This window comes from Chroicocephalus ridibundus, chromosome 5 (assembly GCF_963924245.1).
Source record: "Chroicocephalus ridibundus chromosome 5, bChrRid1.1, whole genome shotgun sequence".
Classification (NCBI taxonomy): domain Eukaryota; kingdom Metazoa; phylum Chordata; class Aves; order Charadriiformes; family Laridae; genus Chroicocephalus; species Chroicocephalus ridibundus.
The window spans coordinates 43,962,341-43,982,995 of NC_086288.1; the positions used below are offsets into that span (position 1 = coordinate 43,962,341).

General features: G+C 56.7%; 1 protein-coding gene across 4 annotated transcripts; it reads right to left on the bottom strand.

The window, feature by feature from the left end:
• Nucleotides 1–826: 826 nt before the first annotated feature.
• Nucleotides 827–20,655, bottom strand: FBXO41 (F-box protein 41). Of its 4 annotated transcripts, none has more exons than XM_063336269.1 (13): nucleotides 20,052–20,642; nucleotides 16,874–17,803; nucleotides 13,562–13,772; nucleotides 13,135–13,214; nucleotides 12,702–13,006; nucleotides 12,310–12,551; nucleotides 11,763–11,878; nucleotides 11,364–11,516; nucleotides 9,221–9,316; nucleotides 8,069–8,187; nucleotides 7,683–7,841; nucleotides 6,851–6,966; nucleotides 828–5,772 (listed from the first exon to the last, which is right to left on the bottom strand). In XM_063336269.1, the coding sequence occupies exons 2-13, from the start codon at nucleotides 17,593–17,595 to the stop codon at nucleotides 5,710–5,712; spliced, it is 2,382 nt and encodes a 793-aa protein (XP_063192339.1). In that variant the 5' UTR covers nucleotides 17,596–17,803; nucleotides 20,052–20,642; the 3' UTR covers nucleotides 828–5,709. The 4 variants fall into 4 exon arrangements, with proteins under 4 accessions (XP_063192337.1, XP_063192336.1, XP_063192339.1 ...); XM_063336268.1 differs by having other exon boundaries at nucleotides 13,544–13,772; nucleotides 20,052–20,636; XM_063336267.1 differs by having other exon boundaries at nucleotides 827–5,772; nucleotides 12,310–13,006; nucleotides 20,052–20,655.

A 20,655-nucleotide genomic window follows, 5' to 3' on the forward strand; every position in this document is an offset into this window, starting at 1 on the left:
CCAAGAGACAGCACGCCAGCTCTGCAGCCTGGGAGGGCTAAAAGTGGGACTAGTGGGGGCTGATCATCTGTCCCTTTGCAGGTGCCTGGTGCGTTGCCCATTGCAGATGGCAGATCCTTGGGGCTAAGGGCATTGCCCCTCCAGTGGCAGGGACCTGGAGGCACGTGTTTCCTCCTGCCTGTGTCATAGCAGCGTGGTACCCTGGCCTGCCTCAGCCTGGCGAGGCTCAGGGAGGATAGGTTTCCAGTTCTTCCTGTGATACTCTCCAACCTGCAAAACTGATTCCGGACTCTGGGGTTGTGATCTGGGAACTGGGAATCTTCCAGCCATCTGGGCTGTCTTCACCAAAAATTAATCCCCCTTTTCCTCCCTCCCCTCCCTGCCTCCAGAATGTTCATAAATCAATTTTTTTTCAGCAGAGGACAGGCACAAAAAGATTCAAACTCTTCCCTCCGCAGTTGTTTAAGATCAGCCCCTTCCCTTACCCAAGGAGATGGGGATGGGTGTCACATCTCTCGGCGAAAACCCCACCTCAATCTGAAGAGTATTTATTCAACACTGAATCATAAAATAGCTCTTTACACACCCTTTTTTTTTTTTTTTCTTGTAATTCTTTAAATACACATTGTTTACACTCGGCAAAGTTTCAAAGCAACAACATCAAAGTGCGTCTACAGGTGATAGTACCAACCAAAGTGCTAAAACCAGGGTCTGCTGCGGCTGATGGGCAACAGCTGCCACTTTGCCCGCTCTCCCCAGCCGCCATTGGACCCTGCTCCCCCCAAAACCACCTGGAGCCACCCCCCACGACCCCCCCATCCCAGGCTGTACCCCCATCCCCGTCTCTCCCCCCTCCTCCAGGGCAGGTTTAGCATCGAGGACCCGGTTTAGCATCAAGGGACCGCAGGGTATGGGGAAGAAGGGACGTTTGGTTCTCCAGACACTGGCACATCGCTGCGAAAAGACTAAAATAGACCTAAATTTTTATAGATTTAAAAAAATAACTTAGGAGGCAAACTCGCTACCTTTCGGGGAGGGGGAGGAGGTCACTGTACAGAGCCCCTTAGAAATCGCTCACCAGGGCTCAACTTGCGCTGGAGCAAACGTTGTCATGAAGTGCTTTAGGGAAATAATTGCGATTCCTGTATATATATATATATAATTTTTTTTTTCCTTCTCTCCCTGTGGGGAGCTCGTCCTCTGATTATCTCTAAGCAAGTGTGCGTTACCGCGCTCGCTTCCCAAAAAAGTCCTCCCGCACCATTGCACCCACTTGTCCCCGGCCCCAGCCCGCCTCATCTTCCCCCTCCATGGGGGCTCAATCCCGAGGCTGGATCAGAAAATCCCATTTTTCCTGCTTTCAGGCAGTTTTCCCTCCTCTCCTTGCTGCTGCACAATGGGAAAGGATTTGCAGCAGCTTTTCCTCGAGGCAGGAGGGACAGTTTCACCCACTGTGGGGATTATTTTCCGTCCCACGGATCGGGAAGGTCGTGCACCGCCACCGCTCACCTTGCAACAACACCCTGCAGTGCTTCGGTGGCAACAAACCATCTCCGGTTGCTTAAAAATCTCCCCGTTCCCTGGGTTTGTTTTTTTTTTTTTCCAATTTTCTCTTTTTTTTTTTTTTTAAAAGCGTTTTGTCATTTGGCACTGATTCCCAAATGCTTTCGCTCCACCCGAACCTCCAGGTTTTCAACCCAAAATGATCAGCTGAAGTGATGTGCCAGTTCCTGGGTCAGGCTCCTCTAAGAGCCGAGAGAAGATATTGTCCAACTGCTTTAAGAGCCTTTACCAAAACTTTTCATGCGATTTTTTTTGTTCTGTTTTAGCCAAATTCAGAGCCTTTGGAGGATCCAAACAAGCTCTCCAAGGCCTGGCCGTGGCTGTGCCTTAGGTGGCAGCAGGGACTGTGACACACAGCGAGAGGTGGAATATTTTTTTCTTGCTGCCTTTGCTTGATAAAGAGATTTAAAAACCTCCTTGGACAGAGCCAACCTGGGAGGTTTCTCCCTTTTCCTGGAGACCTTACACCCCTGGACCCCCCCAAGCCGGGGGCACAGGGATGAAGGCAGGAGGCAGCCAGTCCCTGGGGCATCCCTGTCTCCTGGGGACTCGCAGTGATGGATGACGAACAAAATCCGACACACCAGGGAAACAGAAAAACATGGATTTGGGATAAATTTGGCCCCCAAGCTGGCTTTGCTGGTGTTGTTCCTCTTGAGATCCCTGACCGGCACCTGAATTTAAGAGAAGAGGAATGTCGGGAGTGTTGGCCACAGGGAAACTTTGGGCAAACTCACTAGAAAAGGAAGAAATTCCCCACCCAGAACTGGTACTGTGGGAACCAAGCCTGGCAGGAACCTTCAGCACCGTCCATCCAGCCCCCACCAGATATGGCCATGACCACGACCCCGGGCGAAAGCTGCTTGCCGCTGATGCTCGACCTGGGTCAGGTAGCTGTGCCCTGGCTTTTGCTGGGGATTGTCATCGCAGAGCCCTTCTGGGGCTTCTCTAGGGCCTAGTATGGGGTTGAGCTCACACTGCAGCTGTTCCTTCCCTATCGGCACCCGAAGACACTGCGTGATTTCAAGGCTTTCCCAGGGGATTTGGTATTTCTGTGCATCTCCACCATTTCCAGAGGAAATGGGGTTGAAAATCCATTGCCAATGCGGTGAATCCTACGGCCACAGGCAGTGCTGCCTGAGCATCCTGTAGGGATGGGGGTGGGCGATGGGGGTTTGTGGAGGAGCCAACGGGGCCACACACCGGTGGGATGGAGAGGGAAAGCAGCAGGGAAAACATCAATATGACATTTCAGCGGAAGAAATACGGAGCCCTTAATGAGCTCATTGCCATTAACAACCTGGGCAATTAGGAGCTACCAGGAGGGCCAGAGAGAGGCAGGGCTCTCATTGCCGTTAAGCCTGTGCCAGCCACCTTCATCCTCAGCCCAGGAGGAGGAGGAGGAGGAAGGGACCCATCCAAGCCCAGGCATCAAGCGAAACGGGGAAAAACCCCCACTTTCCATCTTCCAATCCTTGAACCTTTTCAAGGTCTTGTGTCATTGCAGGATTTTGGTAAAAACGTGGCTTTGCTGAGCTGGAAGTTGGACTTTCTGGGAATGCCCCAAGGGGAAGCGGATGGTTTGGTCTGGTCTCGGTGATATTCCGAAGCACCAAATTTGGGTGAGGTTGTCTTGCTGCGACTTACAAAGCCCTCATGGCAGCAGGGGGACAGGGATATCACACACCTACCCACGTTCCACGCCACCATGGCCACCAGCAGACACAGCCACCGATGGCACCAGCAGCTGCACCGGCCTCTCTGGTGAGCACAGAAGGTTTCTCCAAGAGTCCTCAACATCTCCCCCAGCTTTCCATCACCCCATCTTCGCCTTCCCCACGACCTGGATGAACTGGGCGAGGGGCTGGGCATGGGCTAGCAGCAAACCCAGAGCAGCCACCTTCAGTCTTCGGACATGACTCTTCAACACGATAGTCTTTAAGCATAGAGTGTATAAACATGCTGAGTATATAATTTTCCTTTAAAATCTTTTTTTTTTTCTCCTTCTTTTCTTTATAGAAATAAATACTTACTTTGTTTTATTTTTAAGGGAATTTTGCAAGTCTCTGAGCTGTTTCGAATGGTGACATCTCCGCTGGGACCATGCGTGTGGGATGGTGGCCGGGTGGTCCCCGGCGGGTTTTAGCTTTGCTGGGTGTTATTTTTTTTGCTGGTTGGGACACCACTTGCTCCTCTTGCCCCTGGATTATGTGTGTGTCAGCCTTCCCAGGATGGAGGTAAACCCACGTCAGGGAGCTCATCCCCGGTGCCAGGGAGCTCATCCAATGCTGCTCATGGGGGCATAGTGGGACACGGTGGTTTCTCGCAGGTGTTTTTTTTGGGCTCCCACAATTTGTGCATACAGGGAACAGCCTTCTCCTGGAAAGCTGCAGTCAGTGGGGGAATGGAGATGCTTCAAATGGGGGGCTATGGCCAAAACCCCCTACCCTGTTTTGGAGGAGATGGGACGAGAGGTGGATGAAACGGTCTCCTGAGGTGCTTTCTGGGGTTGGAGACCCAGGAGCTGCCTCTAGCCCACCACCAGCTTCAGTGATTTGGAGTGGATTTTATTCTCTATCGGGGTCCCCTGGGCTGTCGGCATGCTGGGAGCCGCCGGCTGAGGTCTGCAGCTCTCATGATGTGGATGAGGAAGGTGGTACCAGGATGGGTCTGCAGCCTTCTCCCTCCTGGGGGGATACTCCATGGCAGTCCATCACCCCAGGAGGGCTGGAGGAAGGGGAGATGCCCGAGCAAGGGCTGTCTCCTCACAGCCATGCCAGCCAACAGACAGTGAAACCTCCAATGATGGCCCAGAGGAGAGGACAAACTCACAAAATCTGCCTTTCCCAGTTGGCTTCTCTCAGCTCAGCACACCTAGTTGGGTCTCAGGGTGGCAGGGGGCTGTGGTTAAGGCCCGTGTGTCCCTGCTGCTGGCAGTGCTGTGATGGGTGTCCCCCATGGCATGGGCACCTCCTGGAACCTTCTCAGGGTGGAGGATGGAGGCTCCTGACCCTGCGGATGCCTTTCAAAAGCCTTTTCCTTTGGAAAAAGAAGCGTATTCTGGGGGCAATGGTGTCCTTGCAGGCAGAAAACAGTCAGAAGAAAAAAGCAGAATTAAAAAAACAGCCATGGCCATAGATAAGGGACCCACCAGCACAGTTCGGTTGGTGCTTTCACCAGCAGCTTTGGATTTCAGGACAGTTTGGCCAGGGTTTCTCCTTCAGGCCGCTTGGGAAGGTGATGAAATGGCAAACGTGGGTGTCCCGTGCCAATCCCTCTCTCCACGTGGGACAATTCACTCCGGAGGGAGTCTGAGTGGGTGGTGGATGTTGGTGGGGACAGAGGTGCGACCTATGTTTCCTGGTGGGCGAGGATTTGGAGGTGGTTTATTGCCTTGGCAAGAGGGTCTGGCTGGAGAGGAGGTGAGGCTGGAGACCTCTGGAAGAGCAATCATCTCTTCTGGTGTCCTCTGGCTCCTACAGCCCCCAAGATGCAGCTCTGCCATCTGGACTTGTGCTGTTGTGGCTGCTGATTTCTGGGCAGTATTTACCGGGTTTGGGTGTCCCTCTGTTAAACAAAAGAAATGAAAACGAGCAGAAACCCTGCAGGAATGCTGGGCACTATTTCCTCTGGAGGAACAGCCCCTTCCCACCCCACCGCCACCAGCCCACGGAGGGGATGGGGACAGTCCAGCCGCGATGCAGTGGTGCCAAGCCCAGCGCTCTGCAAAGAGCTTGCAGGGATGGACTGAGCCATCCTCAGTTCCCTCACTATCAAACGGCCAAAAAAAAAACCCCAGAAAGAGACTTCAAAGAAAAAGACATTCCCCAAACAAGGATCCTTGGCAATGAGCAGCCGCAGGGGGTTTGAAGCCGTCTTCCCTCCTGGGAAAGTGTAGCTGTGCCTCTTTGGGCGGCCAAAAAAATTTCCTTAAGTAGCACCTTCTTGCCCGCGAGCTGGCCTCGGGGACGAGCACCGGCTGCCAGTCACTAAGGCCTGCAAGAGTTTGGGTTTTTTGTGCATGGGCCGGCATCTCCGTGCTCCAGGTCCGGCAACGGATGAGCGGCAGACAGTGGGTTTGGTTTTCACGAGGCCTCTGGCTGCGCCGGGCTGAAGAGGGAATGTGCTTTGTGGTTTCCTGAAGGTCTAACAGCCTCCTTCCACTTTGATGTGTAAAATCTTGGAGAAGCCGGGTCTCTTCCTCAGGGCCTGAAAGAGGGGCAGAGAGCATGGTCGGTGCAGGACCTGGCAGTCTTGCAGCCCCACAGTTTGAGCAAGAGAGAGTAGAGGACATCTTGAATCCCCACCATGGGAAGGGGTCTACACTGGTCCTATCCCCACCACTGCTTCCCACGGGGAATTGGCTTCCTTTCAGGAATGACTCAATGTCTCTTAATCCCATGCCCTTGAAACTAGCTCTGGATTTGGTTTCTGCTTGGTTAAAAACACTGTTTCCAGAGGACAGTAGTAGTTTGGGACTATCAACGTATATCAAGACGGGATATATCAAGGGGCAGGTGGGATTTGTGAAGCATGATGGTCAGCGGCCATGCAAGGAGAGACCTTCTGAAATGTCTCTTCTCTGAAAGTGACCCCCAGCCTCGGGATGGACATGCCCACTGTTGTTTCCATGCCATGGCTTGGTGGTGGAGCAAGAACTGCATGAGCCATCTGACTCCATCCAACTGCACTGGTGGGCCTCCGTCCCCAAGTCCTGCTTTCCCGCATCTCGTGGGAGTTTCACCTTATGCCTCCAATGGGAGCCCAACCCGCTGCAGGATGAAGTCTATCGGAGGATGAAGTGAAACGGAGGCAGCTACTTTTCCCCTTCGACATGGGTCTCTCCCCTTGGAGACGTCTGCCTTGGAGGCCCTGAACAGACCAAGGACAGCCCAAGCCCTGCTGAGCATCATAAGCTAAGCAAGGTCTGCAACTCAGCCTAACTAAAATTGTCCCTATTTCTGCTTTCATGGGTAGATTTTAAATCACTTCACAGTGTTGGGCAAGTAAGTGGCCCTGCAAAGGAGGCAACATCTCTTGTCTGTCCCCTGGAAAGAGACCCGCAGAGAAGCATTACTGGTTAAAGCAATGGGAAGGAATCACAGCATGTTAGATCTTGTTCCAGCCTTTGGTGTACATGCATCTGAAGGACAGCCTTCAGGACGTCCCTAGTGAGCTAAAATGTTCTCTACTGAGGAACTTTAGCAGTGGGCAAGTATTTGTCCTCAGACCCCATGAGGACACAAGACTGGTGATAGACAGGTGACCTGGGAATGGCATCCTTTACCTGGAGTTTGTTCACCATTTCTTCAAACATCTTCTTGGCTTCAGGGCTGTGGGGCTCCTTGAAGTAGTCCACAATGCCCACCTGCACGACGATGGACTTTAGGTTCCGGCACACACCTGGGGGCAGAGATACCACCTGGCTTTTCCATACCTGGTGGGGAGAGGGAGATAGCCTCCCCACAGCCGGGTTGGACCCTAAAACCCACCCAGTGCTCCTCAAATCCTTATGTGTTTGGGGCAGCCTCGCCCTGAAGATGGAGAGGACCTGCGCTTGGTGACCAAGACCTATGTAGGTCTACGAGATGTTTCCTGGTTGTCCCATCCCAATTCAGCAGTCCTACCTCTTACTTGGGAAATCCTTACTCTTCTACCCAGATAGGTGGGTTCCCAGCAAGTCACATGTGCCATGACCACCAGGAACGGCACCTCAAACAGTCCCTCCTGCCAGCTGCAGGCCTCTCTGTCCCCAGAGCTCCTATCCTGGCAAACGGCTTCAGTAAATGACATGACTCCAAACTCAGATACATGCGGGTGAACCTCAGATGTGCCACAGACATTGAGGCCCTGATTACACTGAGGGCGGCATGGAGGGAGTGTCTCCCTCCTCCCTAGGTCCCGAGGGAAGATCAGCTCTTCTTAACCCATCCTTGGCAGGGAACTGTTGGATCCCCTCTTAGAAACCTTCCACCATGGAGCTCCAGCACCTTCCAGTGTTGGCAATGGGTTCCTGTGGGTGGGACTGGAAAGTAGGGTCTGGTTCATGGATCTGGATATCTGGTGGCCTTTTGGTCAACGTACGATACTATGCACTCCCCCTTGGCATTGCTACTCACTGTTGAAGTGCAGCAGGGCTTTGGGGGTGACCGGTGTGGAGGTCAGCACTAGCATCTCCAGCCCCTTCAGCCCCTCTCGACACATCTCCGCTGCAACCTCCTGGTTGATCTCCGCCACGTGATCGAGCTCCAAGACCTGAAGCCGCATGCAGTTTCGGGCTGGAAGGACAGAGCACCCACTGTCAGCACCCCACGGGGAAGGGATGAGGACAGCTGATGGCAACGGGGTGGTAGGAGGGATGGGTGACAGCAAGGAGGGGCAGGGTGCACCCATGGTCCTTGGGTTGGGCTTGTCCGTTGAGATCCCCATGGGGCATCTCCTAAGGGTATACCCTGCGTCCAGCAAGGTCCCCTTCTCCTTGTCCCATCAGAGGAGAGCTGCTTACCTAAGGACGCCAGTCCCTGGACACCGCAGCCTGCCCCTCCAATGCCCAGCGCCCGCAGGTGTGGCCAGCACCGGCCGATCATCTGAAGGCAGCGGTTGCTGAAACGTGTCGGCTGCTGGCTGAGGAGATGAAGAAGAAAGAGGTGGGGAGGGCTGGCAGAAAAGCTTGCCCCCCGCACCCCACCAAGTGCTCCTGCAAGTGGTGTGGAACTGGGACCTCTCCCACTCCACCAACCTGGGTGTCGCCACACTGTAAGGACGTGTCTCCAGAGAAGATGTCTCTGTCTGAGCAACCACCCTGGTCTGTGTTGCAACCAGGACCCAGCAGGTCCATGCACTCAGTGGAGTCCCTCTGCCCCAAATTATCCACCCTTGGAGATCTGCGTCAGGCCCTGAACTCTGTTGCTTGAGGCGATCAAACCAGTAGCAGGAGCCTGGATCCCTAGCTCAGGTGGAGAAGCCTACATGCCATGTGATGTTTCCCCCCGGGAAGAAACAAGCCATCAGGGACTTGTCATCCAGCTTCTCCTGCTAAAAGACATGCCCCTCTGTACACCTCGATCCAGGTTGACGGGGGGCATGACATTGCAACAAACCTCCCAGGACAAGAAGAAATGCCCAGGACGCAGCCCCATGGCATGGAGGTGAGGAGCCAAGTGACCTGCTCTGTGACACATGCAATCCTGAGCACCCAGATGTTGCGGTGAGGAGACCCACTGGCATCTTCATGCCCCCAGAATGCTTTTCCAAAGCAAGAGCGACTGCAGTCATCTCCCTAACCAGTAACTTGACACTGTTTGAAAAACGTCTGGGCCCTTCAGGGCTGCTGTTACATGAGCAGTGAGGAGCTCAGACAAACGTTTGATGTTCAGCATCACCTACCAGAACCATCATGGCTCCCCTTTCATCTCCGGTGTTAGCAACCTCCCCGGAAACTTTCCTGGCTTGGCAGGGAGGCGCCTACACCCAACAGCTCCCAGTCTTTGCAGGGAGGGATGGGGCTGAGTTCCCGGTCGCCCAAACTGGCCTGCAGGATTGCTGCTCATCTCACAAGGAACCCCCTCCAAGCAAATCTGGATCTGACACCCAATTTCTTTCCAGCCCAGTGGTGCCCCTCACACTCAGTCTGGCCTCCTCCTAGCATAACTCTTACCATGGATGCAGAGGTGCGACCTGGAGGGAGATGATGTCCCTGCAACCTGCTCCAAGGGCCCAGATGACTTCATGACCCACAGGGTCTGTAGAGCTCCTGGAACAACACAGAGGACATGTGGTGGCCCCCACTGGCAGTGATGCCGCCCCTGGGGGCTGGGTCTGCAACCTCCTTGCTGCCACATCTCTCTGCACCTGGAGGTACAAATCTGGTCATTACTGATTACCCACAATCTGCCCATGAGCCACAGTCCCAACACCAACCCATGCAAGAAGGCCAAAGGCATTTCTATCTGGAACTGTGCCTACGGATGTGCAATGTCAAGAAAAATGGAAGAAGGTGAGGTTGAAGGTGAGACTGAAAATGAGGTAAGGCTGAAGGTAAAGGCTGAAGGTGAGGTTGATGGTTGAAGGTGAGGTTGAAGGTGAAGGCAGAAGTCTTCCAGATGCAAAGGTGGCAAGTGATTGAACAGAGACTGCCAGACCGTGTACTCTTGCAGAACAAATATAACATCCCCGCAGATCCCATTGGGTTGGTTTCACTTGCCACCTGCCCAGCCTGGATGGGGAAGGTGCCAGGAGGTGCTGAGGATGTTTCAGCTGATGGGCGGTAACTTCCAGCCAGGGGCAGTGGCTGCTCCATGGCCTTTGTATCAGCTCTGCAGTGCAGTTGTGCTACCACATCTGTAGGTGGCTGTTGGCCAAATGTCACTGCAGAGGTTTGCTGTGGGCTTCTCCTTGGTGTTTTTGGAAGTATCAAAACAGACGCCGTGGGATGCTGCTGGATTCGTGCAGGGGAATAGTGCATCTGTAGGTTTATCAGGAGTCACGGCACTGGTTGGGCATAGCCATGCTGCCTGCCCACCCAGCATTTGAGCCACTGGCTCAGAAGAGCTTTCGCTGGTGCCATTGGCTCTCTGCAGCAAGTCAATGGAGGAGAGATGTCAGAGAGCATCGTCCTGATGCTGCCAGCCCAGAGAGAGGCCCCTGGCTGCTTCATTGCACTGGGTTCTCTCCCAAAGACTGAGGCCACACTTCCTAACTCTAAATGACCTACTTCAAAACTTCAGGCAAGCCTAAAAATAAGTGATTGGTGTTATCTTGAGCATTTCACACATCTCCGCTGAAGATGCCTGCCAAGAGCCCATTGCCAGTGTGGCGGGTTAATTAGAGCATGAGTCAGAGTCACAGGTTATCAGTGTGCCAGGAGCACTTTGGGCTTGCTCTAATGCCCTTGGAAGGGCTGACAAAGGAGTCTTTGGGTTAAATCTGGTGGTGCTGGGCTGGCTCGCAGCATGGCGTCCCCGGATCAAAGCCACTGCAGACCTCACTTGGTCCAAAACAGAGGAGCCAGCTGGGTGTGCTTTCCCACCTGAATGACTCTCCATCCTGGGCTGGATGAGGGCACCCATCGGCTGCAGGCGAAATGGATACCAAGGCTGAAGCGGTCATCTGCAGGGTGCAGCGGAGCAAGGATCATCCTCCTTGAGTGTGTAGGAAAGTTAAATCCTGACTCCATGGAAAGCAGAGACTTTTTAGAAGGTAGCCAAGACCAAGGAGCAGGCAGTGATCTCCTGCAGGATGTGTGACCTCTTCCAGGACCTACAGCATTGTGGTCTTGTGTCTTTGCTTTTGGGCGAGGTCTCCAAGTTGGTTCATACCAATCCCATGGCAGAGGCAGAGCCATTCCTCCCTCCCAGGACAGAGGGATGCCAAGGTCTCTTCTCCCCTTTGTCAGGGGGTGACAGTCAGGTGGGACCTCACCGGGCTCTAGTGTTGGTGCACCTCTTCTTCACCCTTCTCTAACATAAAGCATACCAAGACCCTGGTCATGCCTCCAGCTGGTGTGAGATTGGTAACAGGATGATGGGAATGGAGCTGTAAGGGAAACATCTGCATGGGAACACGCCAGAAGAGGATGAGAGTTGCAATGACAGCTTGCACTGGGGACACCGGACACGGGGGCTGCTGCTGGACTGGGGACATGGAAAAGTGTCCCTAGCCAGACGGGCTGCATTCTGACAGGGAACAGGGATGGGCATCAGAGGAGTCCCAGCACATCCCATGGATGTTCCCAGCCTGCTCCCAGCCAGGGAACAACACAGTCCCCATGGACAAGGGGGAATGCTGATGGCCATCCTTACCGGTATGTGACAGCCTGCAGGGCTCGGCAGTGGCAGCTGGCCAGCCAGAGTGAGCGGTCCGTCAGCACGTTGGGGCAGTGTGAGATGCGGAGGATGAGCAGATTGCTGCCCGTTGCCTGCAGCAGGGACTCCAGCCCGGCTTCCAGACAGCCCCTGCCAGGGATGGAGGCAGGGTCAGGCACGGGCACATGCGCTCACGCTCCCCATGGCCACCCCAGGGAGGGTGATGTGTCCGATGGGGATCTGCAGTTCCAGGACACCCAAAACCCACAGCAGGAGCCAGGGTGTGATGAACGTCCGCCAGCGGAAATGGGATGTTGATGCTCATGGAGCATTGTCAGCCCTGCGGACCGGCAGCTCTGGCTGCAGGAGGAGGATGCCTGGGATGCAGGGACTCACCGCGTGCTCTTCATGTAGTCCTCCTTGCTCTCCTTCTTCCCCCGCTGGCGTGGCTTGAGGTTTTGGAGGGTGAGGGAGTGCATCTGGGTGCACCACTGCGACAGCATGGCCAGGAACTGGGGGGGACAGGGATGGCCATCACCGAGGGGGCACCCTCAGCATGCCCCACGCCACCCATCCTTGGCTGTCTTGGGCAGACCTGTGCACACACATGCACGCACACACAGAGGCATTTCTGCCTGCACACACGCACACGCCATAAATGTGTGAAAATGCACATACAAAGTCATGCAACAGAAATGCAACAAAATCATGAGTGTGACCACAAAAGCATGTGAGAATGCATGCACAGGTAAGCTCATGCCCACAAGCACGCACGTGTGAATGTGCGATGCACCCAGCTGCTGGTGCAAGCACACAGCTGTGTGCACCCACGTTCCCACGACCATCGCAGCGTGACAATCAACACAATCGAGATGATTGCATGGCTTCATCTTTCTGGAAGAAAGGTCTTGCCAGGGGGCAATGCCATCCCCATCCCCGGTACCTTGGAGGACACCCTGGCATTCTCCAGCAGGACCCGCGTCCACACGGCCGGGTGTCGGGCCACAAACTTCCAGTCCTTGCACACCTCGGCCGCCCGCAGCAGGGTCTTGGTGTCCAGGTAGGTGAAGATGCAGAAAAGAGCCGCCCGCATCTTGAGGATCTCGGGGCTGATCACCTCGCTGGAGTGGCCCGGGCTGCCCCTCTCCAGCCGGCCCGCCTTGCCCCCAGGCCCCTCGGTCCTGGCTGTGGGACACCCACTGTCAGTTGCCACCAGCGGCTGGGGAGGGCAGCAGGGATGGGATGCTCTTCGTGGAGCCGAGGAGCCATCCCTGTCCCTGACCTTCCAGCCTCCCAGTCCTCCCACCCCACCAGAAGAGCCTGGCGCGGTCTCACCCGTCAGCCGGCAGCTGGGTCGGGATGCGGCAGATCCGGGTGCCTCCGGCTCCCAGCCCTCAGCCTCCGACTCGGTGGTGCGGGAGCCCACGTCGGAGACGTCGCCCTCCTCGCCCTCGGTGCTGTTGCGGTAGGGCCGGCGGTGCCAGTTTTGGATAGCTTGCCGGCGCAGCCCCGAGCCCCGGGCGCCGTCCCGCGCCGGGTAGGGATGCCCGTCGGCGGTGTCATCGGTGGGGCATGGCTCCGCGCTGTCGCTGTCGTAGCAGCCTGAGCTCTGCGACACGGCTTTCGCCCGGCTGGAGGCACTGGAGGACAGGGATGCCCAGGCTCAGCGCTTACTGGGGTGCGTGTCCCCTTCCTGTCAGCTCCCTGCCCGCTAAAAAACGAGCATCTCATTAAAATCCCAAACTGGCATTGCGGATAGGGGACTCACCCAGTGCTGGAGGAGGAGCGCTGGTTGGACACACCATAAGGACCATGCATGGCCGCCCCTGGCCCCGGGTGCCGGTCTCTCTGTGGAGAGAGAAGTCAACGTGACAAAACCCAAAATGTGGGTGGTACAGCTGAGGGAGACGACCCAGATAACCCACCAAGCGCCAGTCGCATTTTCGTGCGAGGCCATACCCAAACGGGATGCAGAAGAGCATGCCCAGCGTCGCCCCAGCACCTTGCTCGTGCTTGCCATGGGAATACGGACCCACTGAGAAGCAACTTCTCTTTGTGATCCCCCTCCAGGATTATCCATTTCCCCATGGGAACAAAATGGGGGTCCCTACACATCCCTTTGCAGCCATTAGAGAAGCCACACGGGTGCACGCCCGAAGCCGCTGGGGTGCCCGTGCCTGTGCCCGCGGAGGTACCGGTCGGCTGGCGGCCTTGGCCCCCGGCGTGCCGCAGCGTCCCAGGCTGCCGTTCGGGGTGGTGCCACAGCTGCTGCTGATGATCTGGAGCTGCTTCTCGGCCCGGTCCGCCCGGTCCAGCAGCTCCTCGATGAAGTGCTGGAGACGGACCTTGGCGTTGGCCTCGCGGGCGGCCGTCTCCTTCAGGAACTGGTCGATCTGCAGCACCTCCCTGCATGGATGGATCAGTGGGTGGCACCCCAGTCCTTCCCCACCTGTCGCTGTGAAGGACCTCCATCCCTGTCCTCGAGCTGGGGTGGGGGCGATGGTCAAGGATGCTCATGCGCATCCGGACCATTCCATCATCAGCCTGGTTTGGGTCTGTGCCAACCCAGACAGCTCCTAGGCATGGTTTGGGGCAGAGTGTGGACCAAGGGATGCTCCTGGCATGCAGGGCAGATGTTGCCACCTTATTTTGTGGGGGATGACATCCCCAGCACCTTCATTTGGATGTACAACCCAGCCTGAGCCTTTGCTGCCAGGACAGGGGTCAGGCCCATGAGCGCAATGGGGCAGAGGGAGGAGGATGATGATGGTGTGGCAGGATGATGGAGGAGGATGGCAGTGGTACCCTGCCTCATTTGGAGCAGACTTAAAGAAAGACCTTAAGGGCAACCTGAAGTCCTTAATCCCCGCTCAGCCCCATACACCTTCAAGCCCAATGGTTGTAGGACCCCAGCTCTCTCGTTAACAAAGTAATCAGCAGGCGTTTAGGAACTTTGCGCCTGTGGATGGGCAGGGTTCGCCCTGCTGAGACACTGAGATGGCATTCCCAAAATGTGCTGGCAGCTCAGCGACCCAAGGTGGCCCTGTCCCACGCCGCATACAAGTGCGCCCCGTCACACACGCACCCCCCGACCTCGTCCTCTTCCCAAAAACTTGGCCATGGACAGGCAGGCACACACAGCCATCATACCCCCTCACAAGCACGCGTGTCCCAAAAACTCATGCAGCCAGACCCACCTGACTGTCACACCCTTGCAAGTGCAGATGCCCCATGAACACACACGTGTAGACCCCGGCACACATACACGTGTAGCCCTCATGCACACCCCAAAGCACACCCTGCGCACGTGTGGAGCCGCCCTGACACGCACAAACACCATGAAAACACACATACAGATGTACACCCCGACACACACGCAGGCAGCATCATGAGCAGGCACATGCACACGCACCCCACCCCGCCCCGGGCACACGAACAGCCGGTGGCACACGCACACCCAGCACTGATCACACCCGCACGGTCGATGGTGCACAGGCTCTCTCTCTCACACACACACACACACACACACGCACGCACGTGCACAACCGCTCCCACACCCTTGCTCAGCACCAGCAATCCCTGTAGATGCCCAAACACAGCTCTGCACGCCTGTCCTGCGCACACCCGACCGCGCACACCCGACCGCGCACACCCAGCCACGCCGTTTTGCACCCAAGCGCAAAGGCAAAGGAGGGGGCAGCCTTTTGTGATGTAATTCCTGTTGCTGGTTATTAATTGCCATATAATTGCCAATTCATTGCCCCCCAACATGCCATTTGCTGGGTGAGGCAGGGAGCTCCCTGGTAACGCTTTGGGAAGGCTCCTGGCGAGGGGACACAAAAGATTTGGAAGGCAAATGGGGCACCGGCACAGTGGGTGTAAGGTGATGCTGATGGTTATCACCGGCACCTCTCTCATTCCCACGGACAGGGTGGAAAAACACCACCGGCAAAGCAAACGGAGCCCAGGAGCAAAAAGCCTGCCATGGGGACAACGGCTTCATGGTGTTTTGGAGATGACAGGGCTGGGAAATGTCCTGAGCAATGTTTTGTTCTTGGGGAAGGGTGAAAAAAGCTCTTTGCTGATGAAAATGATTTCAGATGAATTCCCCACATCTAGGAAAAAAACATCTCTTTTCATCAGCTCCTCACGTGCTTCCTCTGCAACCTGGCAAGTGATTTTGTCGCTCTGGCTGGTGGAGTTTGAGGACTGATGGAGACAGGCAAGGGGCAGGATGGTTTCTTTAAGGAAAGGGGGGTTCTGGAGGTAGTTTTGGGGTATAAAACCAGGTTCTCATGTGGCAACAGTGCCCAAGCTCTGCCACGGACCGAACAAGATACATTTCATCCATTGCTTATCCTCCGTTTGCCCTCTCTCACATCTCTTCAGGCCCTGCTCCAGACTTGTCCACCCCATTGGCACTCATCCTGCCACCATGTGCCCCCAAGATGTCCCTAGACAACACCCATGAGGCAGCTGATGGCAGCCCCCAAACCTCCCCATTGCCTGTCCCATACACATGCATCCAAACCAACACAGCCCCAGCATCATCCTGCTCCTCACCCCATCTCCACCACCAGCAAATCCTGTGAACTTTGTTTCTGAGCTGCAGTCATTATTTTGGAGTCAAAGTCACTAATGAATGTGCTAAGGATGGTGGAGATCCAGACAGGTCCTTGAGGAATCCCACCAGTGCTCCCAACCCAGCACAACCGTGACCGTTCCCCATTATCCTGGTCCTTAATGACTTTCTGGACCCCATGGTGGCCTCCAGCTTTGCTAAGAAACTCCTGAGGAACGCGGTCTACTTTGCTTGAGTGACATCGATTGGCAAAATGACACAATGCTTGACTGGATGGAAACTTAGGAGCAGTGCTGGGGTAGGAAGGGGATGTTCAATGGGGAACATGGGATGAAAATGAGGATGACAGTGCCGTGGTTCTAACAGCAGATGGAGGTCATACTGCTCGGGCTATACCATCCTCCTTCTGGGAGAAAACCCCTGAATTAGGCATCGCCAAGCTGGGTCCTCTCATGTTTATGACCATGGGACAGGTCGATGGGATTGCTCAGGTTGTACAGGGCTGGACGATTCAGCTGTGGAGCCAGAGGGGATGATCCAGCCCTGATTTTGGGGGACACCTTTTGGCACTAGAGGTGGGCTGCAGCAACATGTCCACCACCACGTTCCTTGGCAGGACAGCAGGATGGCCATGTGCATCGCCAGCCTGGCAATGTTCTGGGAGCACCAGTGGCTCTGGGACAAGGTTTGGCATGACGTGACCCAGCTTTGTCGTGGACATGGAGAGGCTCAGGGCTACGTGGACGCTGCCTACATGGGAGAAGATGCAAAACCTGATGAGCAATGATGCTAATGGGTATTGCCAAGAGGATTGTGCTCTAGCACTTGGTCTGAGGGTTTGGTGATGGTGTTGGGCTCTTAGGGCTTGCCATCAGGGACTGATTTCCCCCCACCCTGCAGCCAGGAGAGGGGGAAAAGGACTCACTGTTGCTTGCGGGTGAGCTCCTGCTCCTTCTGCACCAGGTCCTGCTTGAGGGAGGCCAGCATTTCCACGCTGACGTCCACCTGGCGAGACAGTTCAGATGCCCGGTCCTCCAGCTCCTGCTTCTCCCGACTGAGCCGCAGGCTCTCCTGCTTGGCCTTCTCCAGCTCCGAGCTCTTGCGGTCCAGCTCCACCTGGAGCCGGCCCACCTGCGAGGCGATCTTCTGCTCCACCTCCTCTGTCAGCTTCTCCAGACGCTTGTCCACCTCTAGCTTCTCAAAGGCGCGGATCTTCAGGCGGGCCAAGCCTTCCTCGTAGGCAGCGTCCATAGTGGCTGGTGGTGTGGGGGCCGGTGCCACAGCTTTGCCCCGTGTGAAGATCTCCGTCAGAGGGATCTCGATCTCGTGGACATAGCGGGGCGAGGGGGAGGAGGACGGGGCAGGCTCCAGCTCCTCAGCAGGGACGAGGTCACAGGAGAAACGCTGGTCCTTGCCTTGGAAGGAAGTGCTCTCAAAGTAGTCCCGCCGGGCAGCCGGCGTCAGCAGGGCCCCATCGGCGGCCAGGGGGAACACGGCAGCATCGCAGATGCTGTTGGTCTTGGAGAGGACGTAGAGGGTCTCATAGGTGTGGTTGTACTCCAGATGCGCCCGCAGCGAGGAGAGGCTGCGGAAGCGCTTATGCTCCCCGCACCGCGGACACCGGTAGGGCAGGTCCAGTGAGGCCATCCCTCAGCTACGCGCCCTGATGCAGGGGAACTGCACGGCCCTGCTCATGGCACGGGATGGATGGACTGGTGGCACGTGGGATGGGTTGGGGAGCCCCAGGCGGTGGGGCTGCAGCTCTGCTGGGGCATGGTGGGGTGGAAGCCCTGGGATGGGAGTGGAGGGTCCGATGAGTCTGGGGGGGGATGTCAGCATCGGCCAGTGCCAGGTGCTAGAAGAGATAGGGGGGGCAGTTAGTGATACAGGGACGGCAGGTCCCCAGAAGTCCCTCCTTGGCCCTTCTTTTTGGTCCCCTGTCTGCTTCCATCCTCCCCTCCCATGTTGCTCCCACTCATACACAATCCTTGGGAGGGTGGGAGGGTGCACAATGCTCAAGAAGGTGAGCAACCCTTGGGACAGTCCGCAACCCTTGGGAAGATCCACAGCCCTTAGAAAGGTGCATAACTCTTGGAAAGGTGTGCAACCCCTGGGAAGATCTGTAACTGTTGAGAATGTCCTACTCCTTGGGAGTATGGGCACAACCATTGGGAAAGTTCACAACCATTTGGGAGGAGCACAGCCGTCAGGAAGGTGGACAACTCATGGGAAATCTCTCTTCACACACCTTGAGCTTCCCACAGAGGGGTGGCCCATGTGCTTTCCTACCCAACCACCGTGCAATGAGCCCCTGCAGGCCAGGGGTCTCCAGGCCCTGGGAGCATTCCTGTGTCTGACACTGGAGCCTGGGTGCTGGGAGCCACCTCCTCCAAGCAACGGGTGACCCAGTCCTGCTAGATCAGCCCGTGCAGCCTCACAGCTGGATTAGTTACTTCTCCAGTCCCCTCACTGCAGCCATCGGGTCTCATTGATGATCCCCTATGGCGTTGTGGTGATACAGAGGACCTGGTGGCTTCCCACGCCCGGGCAAGTGAGGGTCCCTGTGGGAACCTGGTTTATCCCCCACTCACAAAACCCTCCAAGACACCGGGGGTGGGGGGGAACTTCCCTCACCCTTGTGAAATGGGATAAGCCAGCAAAAATCCAGCCTAGGAGGTCACCGTGGTCTCCTCCAGCCTGGGAGGTACAAGCACCCATTGGGATGCATTTTTGCAGTGCTTTCATTCCAAAGGACCCAGGGCACCCATGGGTGGCAGCATCCTTTGCTTGTCCCTCTGCAATATCCCACAAAGGCCTCTTCCCACCACCCTAAAACCCCTCCAAGCCTCTCCGAACCCCCACATGCCAGCCTTGGTGACCACTAAACCACCTCCAAACCCTCCATCCAGGGCAACATCCCCTGAGGTTCAGCACCCCCATCGGAGTGCACAACCGGGCCATCAGGTTTGAGAAACCATTTTTTAGGGAAAAACAATAAAGGCAAGAAATCCATGCAAAAAATAAAAATGAGATGTGCTGGGAGGATTTCTGGAGCTGCCTGGCTGCGTTTTGGGGTCGTTACAAAATGCACCCTCGCACGTTAACCCTGCCTGGGTGATCACCAGCGCCAACCTGGCCAAAACCCAGAGAACACAAAGCACCACCGGCAACTTCAGTTTCATCAGGCGCCTTTGCTGCCGATGGGACAAGAAAGCCCTTTTCCACCATGGGGATGGGGCCACAGCATCGTGCCACTGATATCTCAGGCCTGGATCCCTGCCCACGTCTCCTGGGGTACCTGATCAGCCTTGTTCCGTATTTCCCAGCCTTTCAGACGAGGCAGGATCTGGCCCAGGCGAGTCTGAATGCACACGCAGCTCGGTCCCTCTCCTGGGCAGGTCCCACCCTGACCACAAAACCTCTCCTCCCTCCCACCCCCCCCGCCATAATAACGACCAGGATTTAAGGAAATTATTAGCAGAGTCATTACTACGGTGGCCACGCTAATAAAACCCGCCTGCATCCTGAGCCGGGAAATGGTCCCGGCCACCGGGAGATTGCAGCAGCAGGCGAAACCCATCCCCGGGACTGCTTCAGCGCCGCTACCTGCGATTCATCATGGATCCTTTCTTCGCATTGTTTAACATTTTTCCTTCCCCCCACACCAAAAAAAAAAAAAAAAAATCCAAATTACCAGCAGGCAGCTCCACTGCCTGGTTGAAGAGGGAAGGGGGGGATGGAGAAGAGGGGTGGCGGATGCTGCCGGGGTGTCGGATGCTGCCGGTGCTGTGTGTCCACTGATCCCCATCCTTCCCTGGCTGGGGCTGCAATGGCAGCGGGGTGGGAAGGAGCGGGGTGGGGGCACCACGGTGGGTGAGGGTGGCCGGGGACCAGGCGGCGGGTGCTCGCTGGAGGTGGCCATGAAAAGCCGGGGTACGCTTAGCCCCCCCCAGCACCTGCAGCAAGGAGCGGCGGGTCCCTCCTCACCTCCTGGCAGCGGCTTTGTCCCCGCTGCGTCCCCCTGCTCCGCGGAGGCCCGGGGTGAGGAGCAGCCCGGGGACAAGCCGCCGCCTCCCAGCGCAGCATCCCCCTTCGCCCCATACCTGCTTCTCGCCGCCGACCTCCCGCGCTTGGCTCCTCCGGCGAGGGCAGCATCTCTCCCGCTTCCCCGCCGGCCGCCACCGTCCCCGCCGAGCGGAGCGAGCCGTGGGGCTGCGGAGGGTGGAAGTGGGGGGGACGGAGCACGCACACCCGCCCCGGTGCACAAAGGAGGCGGTTGCTGAGCGGCTCAGGGCTTTGTCGGGGAGGAGGGATGCCGGGCAGGAGGGATGCAGCCCGGGCAGGAGGCAGGAGCGGCGGGAAGCATCCGGCTCCCTGCGGCCAACACCTCTATGCCAGCCAGGCCCTGGGGAAGGAAGGAGGGTGGTGGCCGCGGGAGGAGGAGGAGGAGGAGGAGGAGGTGGAGGAAGAGGAGGAGGAAGGGAGCAGAGGCTGAAGGCCCCGGTGGGGTGGCGGGAGGGCGAGGGCTGCTGGGCACCCTGGGGATGGCAGGTCCCCGGGGCGCTGCGGGGCTCAGGGGGGGGTATGCATGGCGAAGGCAGGGGCGAGGGAAGGAGGGAGGGAGGGAGGGATGGAGGGAAGGAGGGAGGGCGAGCGCAAGCAGCCGCCTCCTCCTCCTTTGCAGCCTGAGCCCGGACTGTTTCTCTC

Excerpts from the sequence above, each read along its gene's own strand:
- FBXO41 (XM_063336266.1), bottom strand. The coding sequence starts at position 17,595 with ATGGCCTCACTGGACCTGCCCTACCGGTGTCCGCGGTGCGGGGAGCAT. Across the intron at positions 11,879-12,309 it reads ATGCCAGGGTGTCCTCCAAG|TTCCTGGCCATGCTGTCGCA; the intron begins GTACCGGGGATG and ends TGTCCCCCCCAG. Across the intron at positions 5,773-6,850 it reads AAATGGTGAACAAACTCCAG|GCCCTGAGGAAGAGACCCGG; the intron begins GTAAAGGATGCC and ends CCCCTCTTTCAG.